The sequence below is a fragment of the Nymphaea colorata genome, chromosome 6, assembly GCF_008831285.2.
Source record: "Nymphaea colorata isolate Beijing-Zhang1983 chromosome 6, ASM883128v2, whole genome shotgun sequence".
Classification (NCBI taxonomy): domain Eukaryota; kingdom Viridiplantae; phylum Streptophyta; class Magnoliopsida; order Nymphaeales; family Nymphaeaceae; genus Nymphaea; species Nymphaea colorata.
This window is the reverse complement of record NC_045143.1, coordinates 7,778,438-7,800,731: the sequence shown is the minus strand read 5'-3', so window position 1 is coordinate 7,800,731 and position 22,294 is coordinate 7,778,438. Positions and strand designations below refer to the sequence as shown.

General features: G+C 36.6%; 2 protein-coding genes across 12 annotated transcripts; both read left to right on the top strand.

The window, feature by feature from the left end:
* Positions 1-551: 551 nt before the first annotated feature.
* Positions 552-8,441, top strand: LOC116255645 (inositol-tetrakisphosphate 1-kinase 3-like). 5 transcript variants are annotated; one of them, XM_031631521.2, is made up of 9 exons: positions 552-923; positions 1,940-2,021; positions 2,200-2,232; positions 3,816-3,936; positions 5,567-5,659; positions 5,812-5,931; positions 6,192-6,421; positions 6,627-6,711; positions 8,056-8,441. In XM_031631521.2, exons 1-9 carry the CDS (start codon positions 766-768, stop codon positions 8,154-8,156), a joined length of 1,023 nt encoding a protein of 340 aa, XP_031487381.1. In that variant the 5' UTR covers positions 552-765; the 3' UTR covers positions 8,157-8,441. The 5 variants fall into 5 exon arrangements, with proteins under 5 accessions (XP_031487381.1, XP_031487382.1, XP_049934168.1 ...); XM_031631522.2 differs by having other exon boundaries at positions 554-923; positions 6,636-6,711; XM_031631524.2 differs by lacking the exon at positions 552-923 and adding an exon at positions 932-1,063.
* Positions 8,442-9,703: 1,262 nt separating this feature from the next.
* LOC116255646 (uncharacterized) lies at positions 9,704-20,676 on the top strand. 7 transcript variants are annotated; one of them, XM_050078212.1, is made up of 5 exons: positions 9,706-10,708; positions 11,970-14,205; positions 14,317-14,636; positions 17,314-17,668; positions 19,961-20,676. In XM_050078212.1, the coding sequence occupies exon 2, from the start codon at positions 12,005-12,007 to the stop codon at positions 12,974-12,976; it is 972 nt and encodes a 323-aa protein (XP_049934169.1). In that variant the 5' UTR covers positions 9,706-10,708; positions 11,970-12,004; the 3' UTR covers positions 12,977-14,205; positions 14,317-14,636; positions 17,314-17,668; positions 19,961-20,676. The 7 variants fall into 7 exon arrangements, with proteins under 7 accessions (XP_049934170.1, XP_049934169.1, XP_031487389.1 ...); XM_031631529.2 differs by lacking the exon at positions 19,961-20,676 and adding an exon at positions 19,224-19,949 and having other exon boundaries at positions 17,314-17,609; XM_031631527.2 differs by lacking the exon at positions 19,961-20,676 and adding an exon at positions 19,224-19,949.
* The last annotated feature ends 1,618 nt before the right edge of the window (positions 20,677-22,294 follow it).

Here is a 22,294-nt window from a genome sequence, read left to right as displayed (position 1 = left end):
TCCTTGCAGTAGTCCTGTAAGGACCGACTATTTGTCCTAATTGTACATCCAAACACAGCAATGTAGGAGAAGGGACGGTCATCTATTACTTGTTTAAGTATTACTTTCTAAGCCTAGAGTTTGCCCGAAAAAATTGATGATATTTTGATGTTTTTAGTAACGTCCTGCTAGATTAATTATGGAAAGATTTGTTCTTAACTTCTACTTAAAGGATGTCTGGTTCTCAACGCATCAAGATCACATTTATATGGTAAATTTTGTAGAAGAGACAACCTTAAACATGCAGTGTCACGCTATGTGAGTAATTGGATCATAATTTATCTCGCTTCATGACCACCTCGTTAAATAGTTGGACAGCTATGTCTGTGTGTGTTTAGTAAGGAATAAAGTTTACAATCACATCATTTAGAAGTATGGAAGGAAAAAATAATGGCGGATAAAATGCAACGGTTCACAAAATATAAAACTTAGAAGTCTTAAAATATCATGAGCTTTATTTCAAAACAACAAGATCGACTTTGAACCAAAAGGTCCTGCTAACGCATCCACATCAAATTACAAGGGGAGGGGCAGACCATTTGTCTCTCTCATGCCTGTATATATGTGACACTAATCCGTTTCAAAAGATGCCTAGCAGGGTAAGATTGAAGGATTTTCATTTAAAAATCTCTCTCTCTCGGAGTGGGAGATGATGTATTGAGCAATCGATATATTCTTCTCCCCCTCGGTATCTTTGGCGAATCCATTCGGCCGTTTCCTTGTGGAATGTTATGGTCTTCTTCTAAGCAACTGTCGCGGCGTGTGATGCCGAAGGCAGAAGAAGAAATGTCTGCCTCTTCCAACCACAAAATGGTGGTGGGTTACGCTCTCACTTCTAAGAAGGTCAAAAGTTTCTTGCAACCAAAGCTAGAAGGTCTAGCGAGGCGAGTTCTTGTAACCTTGTTTCTCTTCCCTACTGCCTCCTTTGGTCGTATTTCCTTACACCCACCTGTGGGGGTTTTGTTGGTTATCGTGATTTTCGTTTTTTCTTTGGTTATTTGGAAATTTGGCAGTCTTTCTGAAGGTGGGTATTTAGATTTTTTCAGTTTTAGTGTTTTTCTTGGCGAGTCATGGCTTTCCAGCTTCCTTGGAATGGATATTTAGTGGTCCGCTGGTGGTGGTATATCCAGAATTTGAAGTTTTGTTCTTCTCGTCTAATTGAGGAGGTTTGATTTTCTATTGAGGAATTTGTTAGCATATGCCGGCAGATATTCTTATCCACCTGTTTTGCATGCTCGTCCTTGTTGCTTTCTTATGGTGCCTGGAGAAAGAGGAAAACAGTTAAAAAAACATGGAAAATAGTAAACAAACAGAAGTGCCACTTGTCCTGCTTCTGTTGTTGTGCGATGATCTTGTTGGGTTCAAGTTTTTCTCGAATCATGGACTCAGAATATTGGATATGTTTCTTTATCTTGTCTTTCTTTACAGGACGCTAGGTCATGCTGATTGTATGTGTTAAATCCTGTTTCTTCTTCGGGTAAAGGAAATGCACATTTTTCGTGTCCCTCTTTCCTTTCGTGCCGCGACCTGAAGGAATGCATGGCTTTGCACATAGATCATACTGGAAAGTTCTCGAGTGAATTTTGCTCATCTTTACTCAGCTTTGCTTGTTCCGTTGATCTCACTGTTTGTGAGCCTGACGTGAAGTCCTGTTACTCTAACTTTGCTTTCTTGTCTACACTGCCCGTCGCCGTACGACAAGAAAGAAAGAACAGTGTGTCCATGAATTTCCAATTTGTGGTGCTTTGGAAATTTGTTCCCTGTTTCTCAGGTGGTTAATTTTGTCTTCTCGTATTCTTTATCAGACAGAAATGTATTGACTCACGTGGATGTTTTTTTTTTTTCCTGAACGGATCATTTGAAGCGGTGGAGTTTGAAGACTATGTTTAAAATGATGCAGGAAAAAAGGTATAATGTTTGTTGCTATTGACCGGAACAAATCACTTGAGGAGCAGGGGCCTTTCGATGTTATTTTGCATAAAGTAAGTTAATGATGCGGCTTACTTGGTTTTGTCATTGTTTCTGTTTCTCGATTTTCTTGCTTATTTTGTTCATCGTTCAAACCTTTTATAGATCTGAGTCTATCTCTGCTGCTTGTTATTTGATGACCCACCTCCTAATGCTGCCTTTTTCTTTCTTTTCTTTTTTTTCCTGTTCCAGCTCTCGGGGAAAGAGTGGTTTCAAATCCTTGAGGTACTTGTTATTATTTATTTTTCTTCAAAATATCTTTTATTGAATTTCTAATTATCATAATCCTTCTAGGTTTGATGTCTTAATGTGTATAATGAAACTGTACGACCTATTTTTGAGTCAGAGATATGTGCTTGGATTGGCAAATCCCTGAGCTCCGATTCTGTTTGAATCTTTAATCGAAAAATTAGTTGGTATACACAAAAGTGGCACTTAGCTGTCGCACTCATTTTCCAATGTGTGTGTGTTGCATTTTTTGGTTGATGGCTCTGAGTTTTGTACGAATGTTTAATAAAATATTTATTGATGTGCATAAAGGTTTCCTGGCAATCAGATTACAATTAACTGCTGTACACTGTTTCCAATGTATTTATTGTTTCTTTCTTTTTGTTGCATTACACGGTTGGTGGCAATTGATGGATGCATTACTGATAGGTATTGAACGAAACTTCAATGCAGAACCCTTTATAATTTTGCACAATGATGTCTTTTTTTCGAAACTGGTTCTTTGGAATCTACTTTGCCTTTGTCCTTTAAAAGTTGTATGTCATTGTATGAGTTCATAATGCAGGATAGGTATTTTAGAGGTCACATGCATTTAAAATTTTTGAACTGCCATGGAGTCATGATTTTGGTGTTTGTTTGGTGTTCACTGTTGTCTTCTATCTACCCTCAAAATTGAATCTCTTATTCATAACTTGTTATTAGCTTAACCCCTTATGTTGAAAGATTACTTGCTTCTTGTTTCGCTTGGTCACCAGAAAAGGACAAAATGAATCTCTTTTCACTACCTTGAGACTAGTAATACCTGAAATATTTAAGGTTTTTTTGTTCTGCAATTGCATATTTTTACTCACAAATCTATCCTCATCACCTCTAGTATCTTGTACAATGCAATTAAAGGTGGCAGCATGAGAACTATGTTCCCTTCCCTCTCGACCATTTTTTGCTGAAACTTGGAAGATATTTGTTATCCATATTTCCCTTTTAATTTTTTAGTTCCTGTTTCAACATCCATTTCAGTGTAATTTAATCTTTTTACATTTTTCACTATATTCACTTTCGCTAGTTTTAGAATTTTTTTTGGATGCATACCAGTTTAAGAAACTATGCTACCTAATTTTTATCAAATCATATGAGAGTTGCCAATGCAGAAATTTGAGAGGAATGATGATTGAAAGAAATAAAGGTTTTTTTTTTGTTTCATTTTACTCCTTCAAGAAACAAGGACATTCTGAAGTATCAAACAGTGAAATTCTGTACTCCAAGGAATCTCAAGGCTGACTTCTGACTTTTCCATTACAATAAGAGGAAAGGAAACGATTGAACTGTTTTTACTTCAAAGTGAAAGTATGAGAACTTACATGTACATTTGTTATGTAGATGGTGGTCATCTTATGTTTGATAAAAAATGGTGCAGCATGGTGATGTGCACTGCCGACGTCGAATTGATTTGGATGCTGCCATTTAAATATGAACCATTGTGTTACTCTTGCAGCTTAGTATCATAAATAACTTCTGCTTCACAATTTATGTTTGCTAGCAAAAAGAAAAGACCATATAACAACTGGTTGACTCTGTTTTAGGACTACAAGAAACTGCACCCTGAGGTCACTGTCTTAGATCCTCCTACTGCCATCCAGCACCTAGACAACCGCCAATCCATGCTCCAAGATGTTGCTGACTTGAATCTTTCTGCTTCTGAAGGTATCTGTCATCGATGAGGCAGTTTTGCTTCCATTCGAGGAACTGCTTTTGTAATTTTCAATAGAATTGCTTTTTTATTACAAGCTGGATGGTCATTCTCGAGGAATTTGGTCCATGTGTCAGTTGTCACTGACTTTCTCAAGTTTCAACTGAAGTCATTCGCCAGTTGTCCATTGTGCATCAGCTCAGACTTTCTTAAATTTGCAACAAGTTGAGAAAGAAATTTTTACATTCTCAAGTGATCTTAGATGTGACTTTCATGTGCCTAATGTTGTATTTCTTACTTGTAGTTGCAGACCATTAATCGTGTTCCATGGCCTGAAATGTCTAGACCATATTTAGTTTCTGATGGCAACATTTGTGGATGATGAAAAATCTAAATGGTGAAACTTGGTTGGTCACATTGAGAGGGATGCACTGTATGATATTGGTACTACTTAAAGCATCTCATAGTGTTTAGCCACAGATAACTTTTATTGCTTGAGAGACTATAATAACATGCGCTTCATGGAACATCACCTTTACTTTACCTTTCAGAACACAAAAAAAAAGTTGACACTTAACACTTTAACGATGTGAACACTATGTGCTGAATCTGGATTCTGGAAGCGGTACAAAATTGGTTCTTGGAATGAAAAGGTATCAATGATGAGGAAATGAGACCCTATAAGCTAAATATCATGGATTGTTTAAAAGAAAGCATGTGTAGTGTTAATTTAGTGGGAAAACATCTATTTCTGCATAATGTATGAAAGTACTGGTTAGAGGCTCAAATGCGCGACTTATTGTTAGCTTGGATGTTAAGAATGATGAACACAATATAATGGTGGACTGGAGAGAATAATTATAATAATAAGACTGGCACCTTAGTAACTTTCATAATCCAATGAATAGGACTCTTAGAATCTTTCGTATCTTGATAAGAAAAATATACATCATGCTAACATGTGTGGAGTTGCATGTACACACACCGTCATGCATGGTCAAGCATTTACCTTATACTCGTGTTCCTTCTATGCAGAGGTTCACCAATTTTTGCCTTCTTCCTACTTAAAAATTTGTAGATCATAGAATGATTTCTCACATTCTAAGAGAAATGACACCTTTTCATAAGGATTGTGCAACATTTCTATTCTTGTCTTTAATTGCTTGCATTTACTGGCAACAATCAATGTGAAAAAGCATTCAGGGTTCAAGAAATTGTAGGGGCAATATGTGGTGGACAAAACATCCAGTCATCCAGTACATTTTTACTGAATTTGCTATTCAAGGATCAGGAAATATGTGGTGTCACAAAATTCATCTGCGTCTTTTGTGCCATGGACTTCCTTTTGAACTAGTATTCATGGTAGGCAAAGGGTTAAGATTTTGGCCTTCTTAAGGGTCAAAGCCTTTTGTGTTCCATTTTCTTGTTGTTCTTCTTAAGTTGCTGTGCATTAATAATGCAAATAGGAGCTTCAGTAACCTTCCAATTGATTGCCTTCAGCATTTGGGGCAGCCCATTTCCTTCCACATGGCATTGTAGGTTTGTGTCCTTTGTCAAACTACTTCCTGTCTAGCAATGGATCACTTTGTATTTGGAACCCTGGAAAAGAATGGTGATTTTGATTCTATACTATTTTGATGGCAGGAAAAGTTCGTATACCTAAGCAGCTAGTTGTAACCACAGATCCAGGAGCTATTCCTGAGGCTGTTGCACAAGCTGGATTGAAACTGCCTCTTGGTAAGAAGAGTATCTGACTTGGTTTGTCCTTCTTTTTCGTTGTGTTCCATTTGCTTTTGGTTCTTCTGTTGTATAAAGGAACCATGATGTCCAGCAAATGCACTGGTTGTTCTGTCTAAAGTTTTGTGCTCACCTGTGTCTGTTTCTAACAGTTGTAAAACCTTATGTTGTCGACGGAACTGCTAAATCGCATGAGCTATCCCTTGCTTATGATCAATTGTCTCTATCAAAGCTTGAACCTCCACTGGTGCTTCAGGAATTCATTAACCATGGTATGTTGTCAACATTGTATCTTCCTGTTAAAAATTCCTGCTAGTTATTATAAGGTGTTGATTTTGTTCGTTGAACTCCTCAAGGATTGATAATCAGATGTGTATCCCATCCCTTTTTTCTCACTCCTAGTTTTGTGTAAAAATTACTGTAATTAATTACTCGAAGAAAATTTGCTCTTGCAATGAACCGTGCTATCATGTGATATGTATAGTTTATTCTTAAACTATCAAAGTTGTCTCTTTTTGGCATTTTCTTTCAGGTGGTGTTCTTTTCAAGGTTTATATTGTTGGCGATGCTGTCAATGTGGTGAGGCGCTTTTCATTGCCTGATGTTGATAAACGGGGACCTTCAGGTTTGGGCGTTATCCCATTTCCACGGGTGTCATGTGCTGCAGCTTCAGCTGATGATGCAGATCTGGATCCCTGTGTTGCTGAACTTCCACCAAGGATTCTGCTAGAAAGACTTGCAAGGGAATTACGAGACAGGCTGGTAATCCTATATCTGAGACAGTGGCTTATTGTTCTTATAGATAGCCACAGGCTATTGCAGTAAATGCCAACAAAATTGTTGCAACTCCAAATTATGGATATCTACATAGTGTAGGAACATGACAAACTCTTACTACCTGTACTTTCCACTCGTGTCTTTATTAATGTGTCTCCTAATATCTTTCTCCTTTTCCTGATCTTGGTAGGGGTTACAGTTGTTTAATATAGATATAATTCGGGAACATGGGACCCAACATCGGTATTATGTAATTGACATCAACTATTTTCCAGGTTTGTTGATTAGTTTGCTTATATAATTAAGTTGTTCTTATGTATCATGTCTTAACTTACATATCATGGAATTTACATTCTGAAATTCATCTGTTTGTGGGGAGGAGGTTGTTGGGGAAGAGGAGCTGGTGGTGTCTCCTTCCATAAGCCATTATTTTGAAAATGAATGGGAATGGAGCTTAGCTTTGTCCAGGAGACATCTTTGTTTTGCTAGAGGAATGTCTGTTACATCCACTGATAGTAAACTTACATTCTCATCTTTCAGATGCCTACAGCTAGATGTAATTGGATATCTTTTTTCAAGCAGATTTTGTATCATTTGCATTAGTAATTATTAATCTTGGGTGTAACAGCCTAGTCCATCAACTACTGATCTAGATCAGCACCTAACAGAGTGGCTCTTATTCTTTTTCCTTTAGTGGAAGAGTAAGAATAGTAGAGGATGAAATATGAAACTGTAAGAGACATGGAAAAAATGAAGATTAAGGGTCAAAAAAATTATCTAAAAAACAAATTAGTCTGAGAAACTTTCACATGCTTAGAAACTGCATTAATTCTTTGTCCTGTATAATATAGAACATACCTTTTGCATGTTAAAAACGATATCTTGATTTAGCTATGATAACAAAGTGTTATCAGGTCCATATGTGCAAATAGTAATAAAAATTTACAACTCCCAGCTCCATTCTTTTTCTTTCAAGACTACTCAGATGGAGCATTACCTATGAGAGCTTCACGTTCCAGCTGTTGGTGAAAATTTGGAACTTTACAGAATATGAAGATTATCAATCAATTATTCACTCTCTATCTCTATTGATCAATCAAATTTTCACTCTCTAGTCGTTAGGACTATGTTCACATATTCCACAGTAGAATGGAATGACGCTTTTCCAGTAGTTCCTTTCTCTCTTTCCTTTTTTTTTTTCCTTGTTATGTTGTTTCTTTGACATGTTTGGATGTATAGGTCGATGGGCATTAATGATATAAAATCTTCAACTGATAGCTTGTGTTCCTAAATATATATGGTTCTGAACTTTTGGGAAGGAAAATATGGATGAACAATTTAATCCAAGAATATCTTATGAACAAAGAATATTGGATGAGCAATTTAATTAGAGGTATTTACTAAGCAAGGCAATAAAATAAGGAAAATATCTGGGATCATGTCTATGTGCTAGTAAGTGCTTGTTCTGTAGGACTTCAGGCTTGACGGACGACTCTGTTATGTGTGCTTGGACACACACTTATTGATCAGAATATGTTACGCTAATCAAATCAATCATGTGTTCTTTTACTTGGATTATTTTAGCCATTACTTCTAATGAAGTTGTACACCTCATGCAGGATATGGAAAAATGCCTGGTTATGAACAAATTTTCACTGATTTCCTGCTAAGCTTGCACAGAGCTGCTAAAATCTCCGAGCAGCAGTTGGCAGACAAATGAGGAAATAACAGTGAACATTTTCTGATATCAAGAAAGCAAGAGTACATGCCATACTATCATTACTTTTTTGCATTTGATTCAAAGATTGGTTATGAGCATAATGTAACATAAACTAATTTTCTGGGGAAGGAGGCGAAATTTACATATCTTCTTGTTTTCTTGATATCTTTTTTCTTTACTCATGCTTCTTTTCCATTCTCACATATTTTTTCTATACTTTGTGGTGTAAATAAAATACTAAATCAAAGTTTCGTTACTTGTTACTGCAACTGGGCAGTTTGGTCTCTTTATCGATATTCTTCGTGTTGATGAAGATATATAAGTATGTTAACTTTAAGCCTTCTCAATGTAGTGCCTGACCCCCCATCCCGTGGTGGGGAGGCATTGTAAACACTGACTGAGTGAGGTTGGGTCCTGTTTTGTGAGCCTTGCCTTAAGCTGCGACCAGTCTTGACCGATGCAGCAGAAGGGTAATTCCTGGATTAACTGGTGATTGTTGAAATGAGTCCGCGTCTCTAGCATGAAGCACTAGTAGAACGGTCTACAGTCGTGCATGAGCTCGCTATCCAGTTTTGACCAACCGACCTGAATAACCTACCAGTTTTACATAAAGGGTTGTCTTTTGCCTTGTCATCCAAAAATAGAAACCAAGTTTCAAAAGCTGGTTACAAAACCAGGTTGTCTCAAAGACCAGGTTTTGACAAAATGCAATTTTTCGAGGGTATACTTAGGTTTAATAGAGCGTGTTCGATTGCACGGGACGTTGACGTCGTCTACACCATAATGCAACATGATGGTTGTCGGGACGCGCTTGAGTGTGCCATGCATATAAATGCATAGGATGTACGAGAACGCCTAGGAAGTGAGTCATCCCATGTTTTTGCCTATGCAAACGGGGGACGGCTTCTGCGTCACTGTTGTGGGGCAACCGTTTTCTTTAATTTATAGGAACATATATATACACACACATGCGTGTGCACATGCATGTACGCACACACACACACACGGAGTTCAACACATGACGTGCATAACAAATTGTTCTATGACTCGGACACCCTTGAACTTTGAGTTTAAGGGAACCTCTTTTTGGGTTTGAAGGAATTGTGAGCCTACTACTGATGTGTTTCATGTACTCCATGATGCTTGAAATAGGCATGCTTTGTGGTGAAAATAAAAAAGGAAATGGCAGGTACGAAATTTATAAAAATGTTCCCTTTCAATGTACGTAACTGCAAAAGACTTCATAACTAACAACATAGCATTAAAGAGATAAAAGAGGCAGTGGTAGATCTTTTTCTTATTTATTGCTGTAAGAAACCAAACTCAAGTCACGAGACTTTGTTATTAGGATAGTAGTTCCTTTTTTTATTTGTTGCACTAAGAAACCACACTCAACCCAAGAGGCTCTGTTATTTGTTTATCCAATTGCGTAAAAGCTTGAAGATAGTATGTCTACTTCCAAGGCCTCCGAGCAAGGAAGGTTGACGCTCATGAAATCAAACCAATGACCGGCTCTGGCTAAACATGTATGCTAGCACGATGCAATGAATTGGGCTGCATGCTGTGACGGGTTCGACGGATCGAAAAATCTAATAACCCTTTCATATATAGATCTGAGCATACGATCTCTGTACTTCCTCCAAGTTCAATAGCCCAGAGTATACATGGTAAAGTTTCATGACATGGAAAATGATACTTTGCATTTGTATAATGGTATGTGCAATGGCAACAGTCGATTCGATCAATGCTACTGCGGCCGTTGAATTTTGAATCATCAGATCAGGCTGGTTTAGACACTTCGAGTGAGTGCAATCAGCAGTTTGAAGAGAGGATGCTATGGAACCCTCCCCTTCCCCTGTTGCAACGACGGACCTTGTGTTGGTGGAAGACGCCGTCGACCCTGTTTCTCCACCTGTAGCTATCCAAGCTAAGGCTGCTACAGCCATGGATGGGAGCGATAGAAGCACGGCTAGTGTTGGGGAATTACAGAGGAAGGGAGGGAACCCATTACCAAGTCGTTCCTGAGATGCCACGAGGAAAACTTGAGCTGACTGTGGGGACGCGTGTGCAGGAGCCGGTGGATATTCACTCTGGAAGCTGCGACTGCGGAAGAAGAGCTAGAGGTGATGCTCTTAAAGGGAGCATGGAGGATCTCCAGAGGGCCGGAAGAATGATGGCGGCGAGCCGGACGGTGTGCAGGAATGGCGCTGGAGGTGGAATTACCGATGCCGGTTCCGCAGGACTCTGAGGCCTCGAGTCTCGACTCAGTGTCGCTCTGGCATTCTAAAGGTTCTCGAAGCAATCGCGAGAGGAATGAACGGAAACCTCTTGGCGTTTGATGAGGCGGGAATGCCAGGAATTATGGTATTTTGATTCCCATTCTTTAGATACGGGAATGCCTCCTTCAAACATGGTATTTTTTATTCCGGAATTTTAATTCCAGAAATTTTTTTCGACCCGCCCCCCTCTCTCCTTTTCTTTTCTCTCAGCTCTTAGCGTCTCCTGCCCGCCACCGCCATCATACGAAGGTCTCTCTCCCATTCCCGCAGCAGGTATACACGTCTCTCTCTCTCTCTCTCTCTCTCTCTCTCTCTCTCTTTCTCTATCTATACTTACGTCCATCGGTGGGGATTTCCTTTACCCTGTTGAATATCTTCCATCCATTCTTTTGGTTTCTCCTCTCCTGCGGATGGTTGGCAGGCCTAGGTTAAGGTTTATCGACTCCATGAATGCGGATAAGAGAAAATATGGAGGAAACCCATTTCCTCTTTTCCTCATTCATGGCCTCAACGAACATTTCTTCTTCACCTGTTGGTTTGTTGTTGTTTTTGCTTGTGAATGAGCAAGGTTTTTCTCTTCCCAGGATTTTGGTTCTCGCCTTTTTCTGTCTTGGTTTATGGCAGTGGTTTCAACTTAGAATCGAAGAGAAAAAATAGTGTTTGTTGCTTTTTGTTGGGTTTATTTAAGTGTTTGGATTTACTGGGTTTTGTGACGACAAGCCGATGCTGTGGATGAATGAATGGGTACACAGAGAATGACCTTCAGTTAACAAGTCTGCTCGCTTTTATGCCTTTGGGCTCTGACAAGTGGACCTGGTTTGACTCACATCCTTTATTTGCAGCTCTTATTGTATGTACTTATGAATGCCACTTATGCGTGATAAATGACAATGATTTTCGAAGTCGCTTCATTGTTATAGTGGGTTGTATCATCTTACATCTTAGGATTCCTGTATACCTTCCCCAATTTGATTGAGCAGGTCATTGTTGGTCTATGGCATAAGGTATTAAGTTTTTAAATCGATTTGATGGTTTAGATATCTGGTTGATGGCAACTGCTGATTATTTTTTCATTGACTCTTCAGTTCTCAATGTCCTTCCTTCTTACAATGGTAATTTTTTGATTTATTAGCCAACTATTTGGCTTAATCATATTAAAAGTTGCAAAGATCTATTATACTTTATACCTCTTGTTTCAGTCGATTTGCATATGTTCATTAAAAAGTAGAAACTCTATCGCTGTTAAACTTTGTAGTTTGTATGTTCCGTTAGTTTCTAGTTTTTTGCTTTCAATCGATTAGTTTCAAGTTTTTGTTTTCAGTCAATTTGCATACGTCTCTACTTTATAGTTTATACTTTATTACCTCTTGTTTCAGTCGATTTGCTTATGTGCATTAAAAGGTAGAAACTCTATCGCTGTTAAACTTTGTAGTTTGTATGTTTGTTACATTGTTAGTTTTTTTTTTTTACTTTTACTTTATCATTTATGTATGATTTTTTTAAGATGAAATGAGATTTAGATTTTTTGCTTCAGGACCTCAGGTGTTTGATACTTGATAGCTGCAGAAAATGCCTAGATTGAAGGATATATTTTGGTCACATGCAATTCAAAGTGATGAAGGGAAGTTGACTTGCAAATTTTGTTCTGAGCAATATACCGGAGGAATTACGCAATTTCAGTATCATTTGGCTGGAATTCACGGCAATGATGTTGTTGCATGTCATAATGTGCCTGAAAATATCAAGCAAATGGCAATCAAAGCTTGTAGAGTTATTGAGGACAGACCCATGGAGAAGGGGAGAATGCAAAGTGGAAGTGGATCACATTTAAGTGTAGGTTCATCATGTTCAGTTAGCAATTTTTTTTGTGGAACTTTGTCTGAAGGAGGAACAGGACAAGGCAAAAAACAAACAATTTCAAGTATAATGAAGAAAGTGGAAAAGGATTTTGTGGATAAGCTTTTACTTAAAGCTATTGTAATGAACAACTTACTTCGATCGGTGGATTTCAAGAATTTTGTTGTTGGTACTACAAAATTCAGCCCAGGATATATTCTCCCAAGCATTGAAGCAACAAGAACGAAACTGCTAGATGAAGCAAAGAAAGATGTTCTATTCTATGTTGATGAAATGAAGAAAACATGGACACAATATGGATGCACAATTATGTCTGATATTTGGGAAGACACGATTAGAAGCAGATCTTATATAAACTTGTTGGTGAGCTCTCCAAGAGGCACTATATTTTGGAAGGCAAGTCATGCTGAAAAAGGTCCCAAAAATGTAGAAGTTATAGTTGACTTTTTATCTTCAACTATAGAAGAAATTGAGGCAAACAATGTCCTGCATATTGTTACCGATAATGAAAACAATTACAGAAAAACAAATTTTATTCTTGAAGGAAAATATCCAAACATTTTTGCCACATCTTGTGCTGCTCATTGCATTGACTTAATGCTTGAAGACATTGATCGTTTAGAAGATGTGGCAAATATCATGTGCAAACTGCAAAGCAAGGCAATTTGTCAAGTTCGTATATAATAAGCAACAAGCTTTAGATATAATGAGAACTTATAGAAAGGGAAAGGAGTTGACTAAGTCATTTTTGCATAATCCTCATGAACAAGAAGTTTTTTTTGTTACTAAGTTCAAACCTTCCCGAACTTCTTCATCCATCCTTATTATATTATTCCAAAACAAATGAGGATTTAGATAAGCTGCTACGGCATGTATGGGACTATGCGAATTACGATTCCATCTCTTATCAATTATATTTCAATACGGCATATATTTTTCTTTCTTGCCGTTGTTTGCATTCTTGATAGCTTCTTTAGCTCTATCAAGTGCTTCATATAAATAGCCCATAGTGGCCCCTTCCCCATCTACCATCTTTAGTACTCTCACTAATGGTTCAACAAACCTGATTATTTCTTTTCCCTTTCTCCAAAAATCTTCATTTTGTAAGAGACTTGTAGGTTCTTTTGCATCATTTTTTTCAATGTCTTCTACATGTCTCCATTCATTGGACGCAACCGTAAACCTGAGGCCCTCTTCTTGTTTTAGGATAGAATGCAAACAAATAAATTGAAAGGCAAATCTAGTCACACCAGGCCTCCTCAACTCTTTTCCCTTTGTATAAGTTCTCATTATATCTAAAGTTTGTTGCTTATTATATATGAACTTGACAACCTGCCTTGCTTTGCACTTTGGATTCTATCCTAAAACAAGAAGAGGGCCTCAGGCTTATGGTTGCTTCCAATGAAGGTATACATGTAGAAGACTGTGAAAAAAATGATGCAAAAGGACTTATAAGTCCCATTCAAAATGAAGATTTTTGGAGAAATGGAAAAGAAATAATCAGGTTTGTTGAACTGTTAGTGAGAGTACTAAAGATGGTAGATGGGGAAGGGGCCACTATGGGTTATCTATATGAAGCACTTGATAGAGCTAAAGAAGCTATCAAAAATGCAAACAACGATAGGAAAGAAAAATATATGTTGTATTGGAATATAATTGATAAGAGATGGAATCGTAATTTGCATAGTCTCATACATGCCGCAGCAGCTTATCTAAATCCTCATTTGTTTTGGAATAATATACTAAGGACAAATGAAGAAGTTCGGGAAGGTTTGGACTTAGTAACAAAAAAAAACTTCTTGTTCATGAGGATTATGCAAATATGGGTCTTGAATTGATCAAATATCACAACAGAGATCCTACATTATTTCGTGATGGGTTGGCCATGAGTGTCATTGACACTTCTCATCCACGTAAGTGTCTCACTTTTACTGAATTGTTGATGATTGGTTAAATATTTTAATTACAATTTTACAGCTGTATGAATCTCATTTTTGTTTGTTTGTTTCTTTAAATTATGTTAGGTATTTGGTGGGAGATATTTGGATCTTCTGTTCCTATTCTTCAAAGAGTAGCAATCAAAGTTTTAAGCCATGCAGTGCATTTGAAGCTGCTAATATGAAGAAGAGAAGCAATCTTTTACCATCTAGATTAACTGATTTGGTGTTCATTAGAATGCATTTGCAAAGCATGGCTGCAGAAATAAAGAACATAAATGCAAATCCAATCTATATTGACCATGTGAATACATTTCCAGAAGCAGAAAATGTAGAGGTTGGGTTGTCTTCAGATTTAGAAGAAGAAGATGATGAAGAATGCGGACTAAGTAGAACAAATGAAGAAGGTGACTCTACTTCATGGGATGAAGATTAATGATGGATATGTTCTTTTTTTGTATTTAAGAATGATTTAAATTGTGTTATAAAGCCATGAGGGCTATAAATTTGATGTTACTTGTGCATTAGTTCGATTCTGATTTATGCATTAGTTTGATTCTGATTCTGATTCTTGTTGTCTTATTAGTTTCTCATTTATTTTATTTTTTCTTAATTTTTAGGATTTTTTTTTAAATACAGTTTTTTCCCGTATTTTTCAAGCCCGCTGTATTATACCCGAGAAAAACCTCGCTGTTTGAATTCTGAGACGTTATTTGTGACTATGATCTAAATATTGGAAGTTGTGGTCGGCTTAATACGATTGCTCTTTTTTTCCTTTTAGCTTTTAGCTTTTTCAATTTTTGAGGTGGCTGCAACTAAAAATGTGCTTGGAAAGTGGTTTTCGCGTGCATTGTCTATCTGCATAATAGTGGGTCCGTTGGCAACAGAGATTGAAATTCTGAAATTTCTTGCACATACATTCCCATGTGTAGAGGAAATGCTTGGATTTGCTGGCAGGAGTATTGGAAAATGAAAAAAACAATGAACCATCTCAAAGTGGCCAATTCATTTCTTCCTACTGCAAATCCTTCTGTGTTCACCATTCTCAATTGGACTGTATAGCCCAAACTGATTATAGTACCTTATTTTCAAAGAACCTTGAAGAAAATGTGTATCTTTATTCTTTACGCTGTAATGGTGAACAATAGGGAACAAACATAAATAGTTTAGTTATTCTTTTATTTCAAAATAAGGTTGAGAAGTTTCATAGTTATGGAATTTTAGAAAATGTTTGTAGCTGTGTTTCCAACAGATTAATATCTATTCTGATAAGATTTCCACCACCTTGAAACTCAGTATCATGTTACAGAATTTTAGAAAATGTTTGTAGTTGTGTTTCCAACAGATTAATATCTATTCTGATAAGATTTCCACCACCTTGAAACTCAGTATCATGTTACAAAATACCTGGAAAAGAAGTCTTAGATTTCCTGTTAAGACTGTAATGATAGAAATATGGCACCAATAACTGCAACTTGAAATCTGTATTCACGTAGAAAGATAGAGAGAAAGAATGAAACAAGAAGAAGCTGAGAAGAAGAAGCCGTGACCAGGATGGTCTTACATGGCCCATATTTATTAGAGAAAACAGTTACAATTGCAGAATCCTAAGAGACTTTTGATCGTAAAATCTTAGGAGACTTTACATATCACAAGGACATTAAATACCTCAACACAGTTTACAAGAATGTAGAATTCTAATACTTCACATATTACAAGGACATTGAATACCTCAACACAGTTTACAATAACGTAGAATCCTAAGAGACTTCACATATTAGAAGGGCATTAATAACGTGAGACATCGTTCAACGTGCTGGATTTTGGATCCAGATGGAGGATCCAAAAATCTTGTTGTTTAACATGTAAGAGGATATCACTTTTCTGTTTGAGCTGGATCTTGGATCATATCCTTCATAGAATGTGTGCTTCAGTTTTTTAGTTTTTCCTTCTTTTTTTGCTCTTGTTTGTAAAAGATGATGATAATCTCCTGTTCCTTTCTGCTTTTTGTATATGTTATCAACTCAAGCATTATCAAAATTTTTTCTGTAACAAAGTGGAGATGTTCATTTGCCTAGGTGTTTGGAATTGTGTGAACAAGACTTTGTCTTCATTTCAAGGATTCTGATATAAATCTGTACTAGATCATTTGTTTTCATCTATCTATTTGGATCTGGCAGGGTATGGCCAAACTTGTTCCATTTTGTTGTTCCTCCCATCATAAAATCTGATGCTAGATTTTTTATTTTCAATTTTCATCCGTCTATTTGGTGTTGACATGGATAATGAGCATGTGAAAACTTTATTATGGTTGAGGGCCTGAGATTAATCACATAATTATTAGGCTTCCACTATTGATGAATATTTTATGTGATATTCAGTTTTCTATGCCTGTGCCAGTTTCCCCATATTAGTACTTAGTTCTTTTTATGGACAATCATTTGAACTAAACCTATTACAAGGTGCATTCCTGTATGGAATATTCTTTTACTCCAAATAGCCAAATGTTACTAGTAAATTCACATGGAAGGTTTTCTTGTCTAGAGCATAGTTTTTGTGGGACAAAGAATGGAAAGAAAACTTGGTTTGATATTTTTTTTTGGAGGGGTTTGATTTCACCAACAGCATTCTTCATGTGAAACATGGACTGCATACCGGTTGAGAATTGGATACAACAGAATTTTTTTTTCCTTTCTGTTTCTAGACAGTGTGGTTTTTAAGAAGGGGTTGTTAAAGATCTTACGTGATGAATATAAGTGACATGTACATTATATTCTGCTAAATTGTGCGTTTTGTTGTTTTATGCTTCACTGCTATAACCATTTGCGGTGTCCACTAGAAGTCTGTGTTGTTATTATTGGACAAGGTTTTGGATAAAATGATATCTTCTCTGTATTAAAAGCAGTAATAAGGTTGGTGGAATTCGGTCTTATGGTGCTATGAAAACGTAAATTCCTTAATGTTCAGCTTCATTTGGCATCTTTTGTGATGAAATAACATGTCTTCTACTCCTTTTGGATTAATGTTGTATTCATATTCATGTTTGTTGTATTTATTAATTAAAACTCTGTATGAATGCATCAGATTGGAAGATTCTGGCATATAGAGCAGCAAGGGTAGTTAGTTTGGTGCGGAATAAATCACAAAGTGACTATTTAGTACAGCTTTTATTAAAGCAAGCTTGTGTACCTAGCAAGGAATTAAGTGGAGGGTAAGGAAAAGCATACACAACAATTGAAAAAAAAACTGATTGAGAGGTATGGGCCAGCCTTTTGTGAAAGAGAAATTCAAGGATAAATTGAAGGTTCAGAAACCAAGTTTGTCAATTTACAAAAGGATTCTGAAGGCGAATGGGTTTGGCTGGGATCGCACTATGAAGTGTATTGATATTGTCCAACTATTTGATTTGAGTATCCAGTAATTGTATGCAACATTTTAGGTATATTTGTGTTTTCAATTACTATTTGCCTGAGTAGATATGCTATATGTTTCAGAAATATCCAAAAGCTAATTGTTTATACAAGTGTTGAATCTTGAATGCTGAAAGTCCTATTCAGTCCCCACTACTCCACCCCAAACACCTCAAGATTCCTTTTGTACTGCACACACTATTAGGCACTTTAGGTGTAACACTATGTCAATGATTGTTGAATGTTATACCCTAATTGCATTTCTAGGATGTTCTTTCTTGTTATTGTTTATTCATATATGCATATGTTTTGGAAATTGTTATTTCTTTAAATGTTCATGATCAGATGGAAATTGTTCATTTTTCTACTGTTTGTTTATGCTATTTATAAGGGTTGTTAATTTTGAGATATTCAATTTCTTAGAGATGTTGGATGATGATGAGGAAAGACAAGTCATACATAAAGTCGCAATCGCAATGGTCGTCATCATGTGTTTGCTTAAACGTATCCATATAAAGATGCTGGTTCTCTGTTTGTCCAAAACATCATTCATGGCCATCCAAGAAGTTTTTTGGATCTATTACACATTGGACGTACACACATATATCACATTATGTAATTCACCAAGAGATAGAGGTTTATTGGAAGATGCTAGTGAAATTAGTGTAGAAGAACAAAGTCGCCATATTTCTTTAAACTATTGGACATAACAGGGGCAATCGTGCATGTTAAGATACATCTCAACATTTTGGACAAACAATAAGTATTTCAATGCATGCTTGCGTGCAATTTGTCAACTTGGACAAGTTAAATCTGATGCCCAAACAATGACACCTCATCAAAGATTTAAGTTGACCATCAATTTTATCTATACTTTAAGGTAAGTACATGTATGTTATGCATTTACATGTATGCTAATGTTATAGTCATTTTCACTTTTATAAATGCATATAGGATTGTCTAGGAGCTATTGGTGCCATTCATGTACCTAATTGGGTGTCATTCTTTGATCAAGAAAGATTCGCAATAGCGAAGGAGCTATTTCACAAAACGTGATGGCTGTAGTTGGGTTTGACATGATTTCAGTATGTCGTAGCAGGAAGGGAAGGGAGTGCAACAATTCACAAGTACTATGTAGTGCATTGGATAACCCGATTTGACCCTTTTGTGATACCTACAAGTATAAAAAGTTAAAAACACTGTCCTCACATGTCTATGTACTATCCATGAATCTTAGCTTTTGAATAATAATAACATTTGATTATATTGTGTATAATGTGTAGGTAAATATTATCTTGTTCATGGGATTTATCCAAACATCATCGGACTTTTAACTCCATATCAAGGACATCGTTATCATACGTCTGAATTTAGCACACCAGATGCATATTAGGATATCAGAGGAACTATTCAATTATAGGCATTCATTGTTATAAACAACTATAGAACGAACATTTGGATTATTGGGAGGAAGGTTTCCTATATTGAAATCACAAGTTAAATATCCTTTTAAAAAACAAGTTCCGATTGTATTAGCTACCTGTGTACTGCATAATTTCATTATAGATCAAAATCTGAATGCAGAGCAGTTTGATATTGTGAGGGCACATCAAATGATAATGCTTCAAGTTCAACATGTTTAAGTGAAGGTGAAGTTGCAACACAAACATCCCGCCATGGAAGCAATAACTCTTTGTGCATGTCCATAACAAATCAAATGTTTCAAGATTTTGCAAATGTTTAGTGTGTGGCTCTCTATTTATTATTAATCACTGCATGTATATGATATGAAGATATGTTCAAGTGTATATTTGCAATGTTTTTTGAACTTGTTTATGTTTCTTATTCTAATTAGATGTGATCTCTATGTGATTCGCTAATATTTGTTGAAGTGACTTTGACCGCTATGTACTTGATAAATTGACAATTACACTTCTTTGCTATGCTTTGCACTTGGACAACTTTTGATAGGAAATTATGTGTGAATGTTGATGTATGGTCTATCACGAATTTGATTGTGTGCACGTGATTGTTTGGATGTGACACACTAATTTTGTTGCTGCATGATTGTATGCATACTTCATTATGATTGTCTGGATGTGATCGGATTTATCTTAATGCATGTGATTGTATGGATGCTTTGGATGTAATTGGTCAATGTTACACAAGAAAATTCTTTGTTTTAGGCAACATAGCAAGAACTGAGGACCTCAGAAATATTATGTAATTCCAGCTGCTTTGCAGGAAAGCTGCTTTGATGTTTTAAACTTTATTATTCCATATGGGCATCTAATAATTTCCAGTAATGCTTGTCGGTGCAGCAATGATGGATGAAGCAACTCCGAATGCTGTTATAAATATCTATCAATACTACATGCATTATCTTTTCTGATGGGCTTTTTGTCATGCTTAAGCTGCTATTGCTTTTCTAACTTCTTAGGATCCTTGTGTTCTCAGATAAGCTTGATTTTTATTAGTGGCAATGATAGTCAATATAGGAAATGAACATTTCCATGGTTGGAGTTGCCTGTTTTCTCTACGGGAAGAAGATTTTGTAGTTGATACTTTTGATGAGTCTTGGTCATGTCAGTGGAGGAGCTTCAGGACATTGTTGGAAAGTGGATGTAACTAAAGTTGGTGTCTGCACAAGTTCGTTCAGTGCTGGTAAATCGATAGGAGGTGTTTTTGAAGATGCCTCAGGTAGGCAGGATATGTTTGAGGTTTTGTGAGTCTATCTGATTCATATCCAAATCTGTTTATGGTTTTGATGGTTTGAAATGAGGTCTAGTCTCAATCTCATCCTTTTGAAAAATTGCTTCCAGCAATGTGTACTTTTGCCTGTGCTATTCAATGTACAGAAGACTTCTAGGGTAGGTGTGTCGTTCACTTGCAAGGCAGATCAAGAATGCATATTCTTAGGCATAGAACAGCCTTTGAGTCTTTGACATATGAATTACTTCTGGCCCTTGATGCAGGACATGGTGCTGAACCTATCTATTGGGATCAGCTACTGCTGCATCCTGATTGTCTTCTTGCCTAGTTAATTGGGAAAAGTAGATTCTACTGTGTCCAGAAATGGTAGTGTTGAGAAGATTATTGAAGTTTGGAATGGGTCTTGATGATTTGTGGTAACAGCTTAATCATGTTGTTGAGTTGCTTCATGGGTTTAGATAGATACCTATTGTGGGGCTATTACATCAGGTAGGTTCGCACCTTCTGTTTTGTCAAAAAGAAGAGGCTTCTCGAAACTCCCCTTTTTCCTGCAATAAGGAGGGCAATGAATGCCTCGTCTCCAGCAAGAATGACGGCTTCGGCGGCCTTCATAGGTATACTATTCTTAATCACACAAAAGAGCTTCCTGTCTTCAGTCATTCAGTAAGCTTGCTATCCTTTAGAGAGTAACCAATGCATTGGAAAGTCCGAATGGCGTATGTCAAAATACAATGGTGGTGGTTAACATAGTTTTCGCTTGGTCTTCTATACGCATGACCGTTTAAATTATATCCTAAATGACTATTTAGAAAGCCGTAATATCTCTGGCCAGAACTTACCCTAAAATGTGGTCAATAGATGGGAGATCGAGGAACATAAAATTTTGCGTCACATTTAAAAAGCACCGATGTTACTCGGTTAAGATAATATGATATTGATAACCATATGGTTAATGGCAAAACTAACAATGTCCCATGCCATATTTAAGAGAAATAAATGAAATGGCATCAATTATTCCTTAAAACACAACCAAAATCTGTTTCAACAGCTACATATTTGTCAAGCTCGTTTGATTGTCATTGGAGGTTAACATGGACTGAATAATACGTCCATATTTTCTTGAATTCATCATAACCAGCCCTAGTAGAAACATATTTAGGATATGTATAATCAGTACTAAGATTAGAGAAATTAGGGAATTTGTTTTTCACCTGTCTTTGCTTCATATCTATCAATTTAACCTAAGAAAAACTGAAACCATGCAGGTCCCGTCCAACAATATTCTTGTTTTACCGAAGCTCAAGCTTTGAAGGAATATAGTCAATTTCTCAATTATAAAAGGTGTCTCTCTTAAATGTTGGCCAACTTCTTGCCAATAGTTTGATTTGCAACACGGCCAATTTTTTTGTCTTTTAAGTTTCATATTTGTGACTCAGCAGCGGAGATACATGCCAGCAAAAGTTTCATTGGAAAAATGAAAAATGACATAGCGATGACCAGTGCCCTTTAGTCAAAAAATGCCACCAATTGGCTTGCCAATATGAAACCAGCAATGGCCTTTAGAATGGCCTTGATCTTACAACTTGCGCTGTAAAATTTTTTGCCGTTTAACTTTTTTCTTTCAAACGACTAGAGCAGTAAAGAAGACGAGCATTCCCGAGGCAAAGAGGGTGGGAGAAGCGGTTTCGGGTACCAATTTGTAATTGTGTGTTTTGTTTATTTCATTTCAAATTTATGATCGGAGAAGCGCACTTGAATTTAAAAAGTAATTAGTTTTCTATAAAATAATCTTAACAACATGTTCATGTACTTTTCAAATTTCTAAGATACAATGTGATCAGTCAGATTTGGTACGACAAAAATCTCCCTTTAAATTGTTAAAATGCATAAACATAAATGATAAGTTCACGCCATTTTGAAGAAGTTATAAAAGAGACTTTATA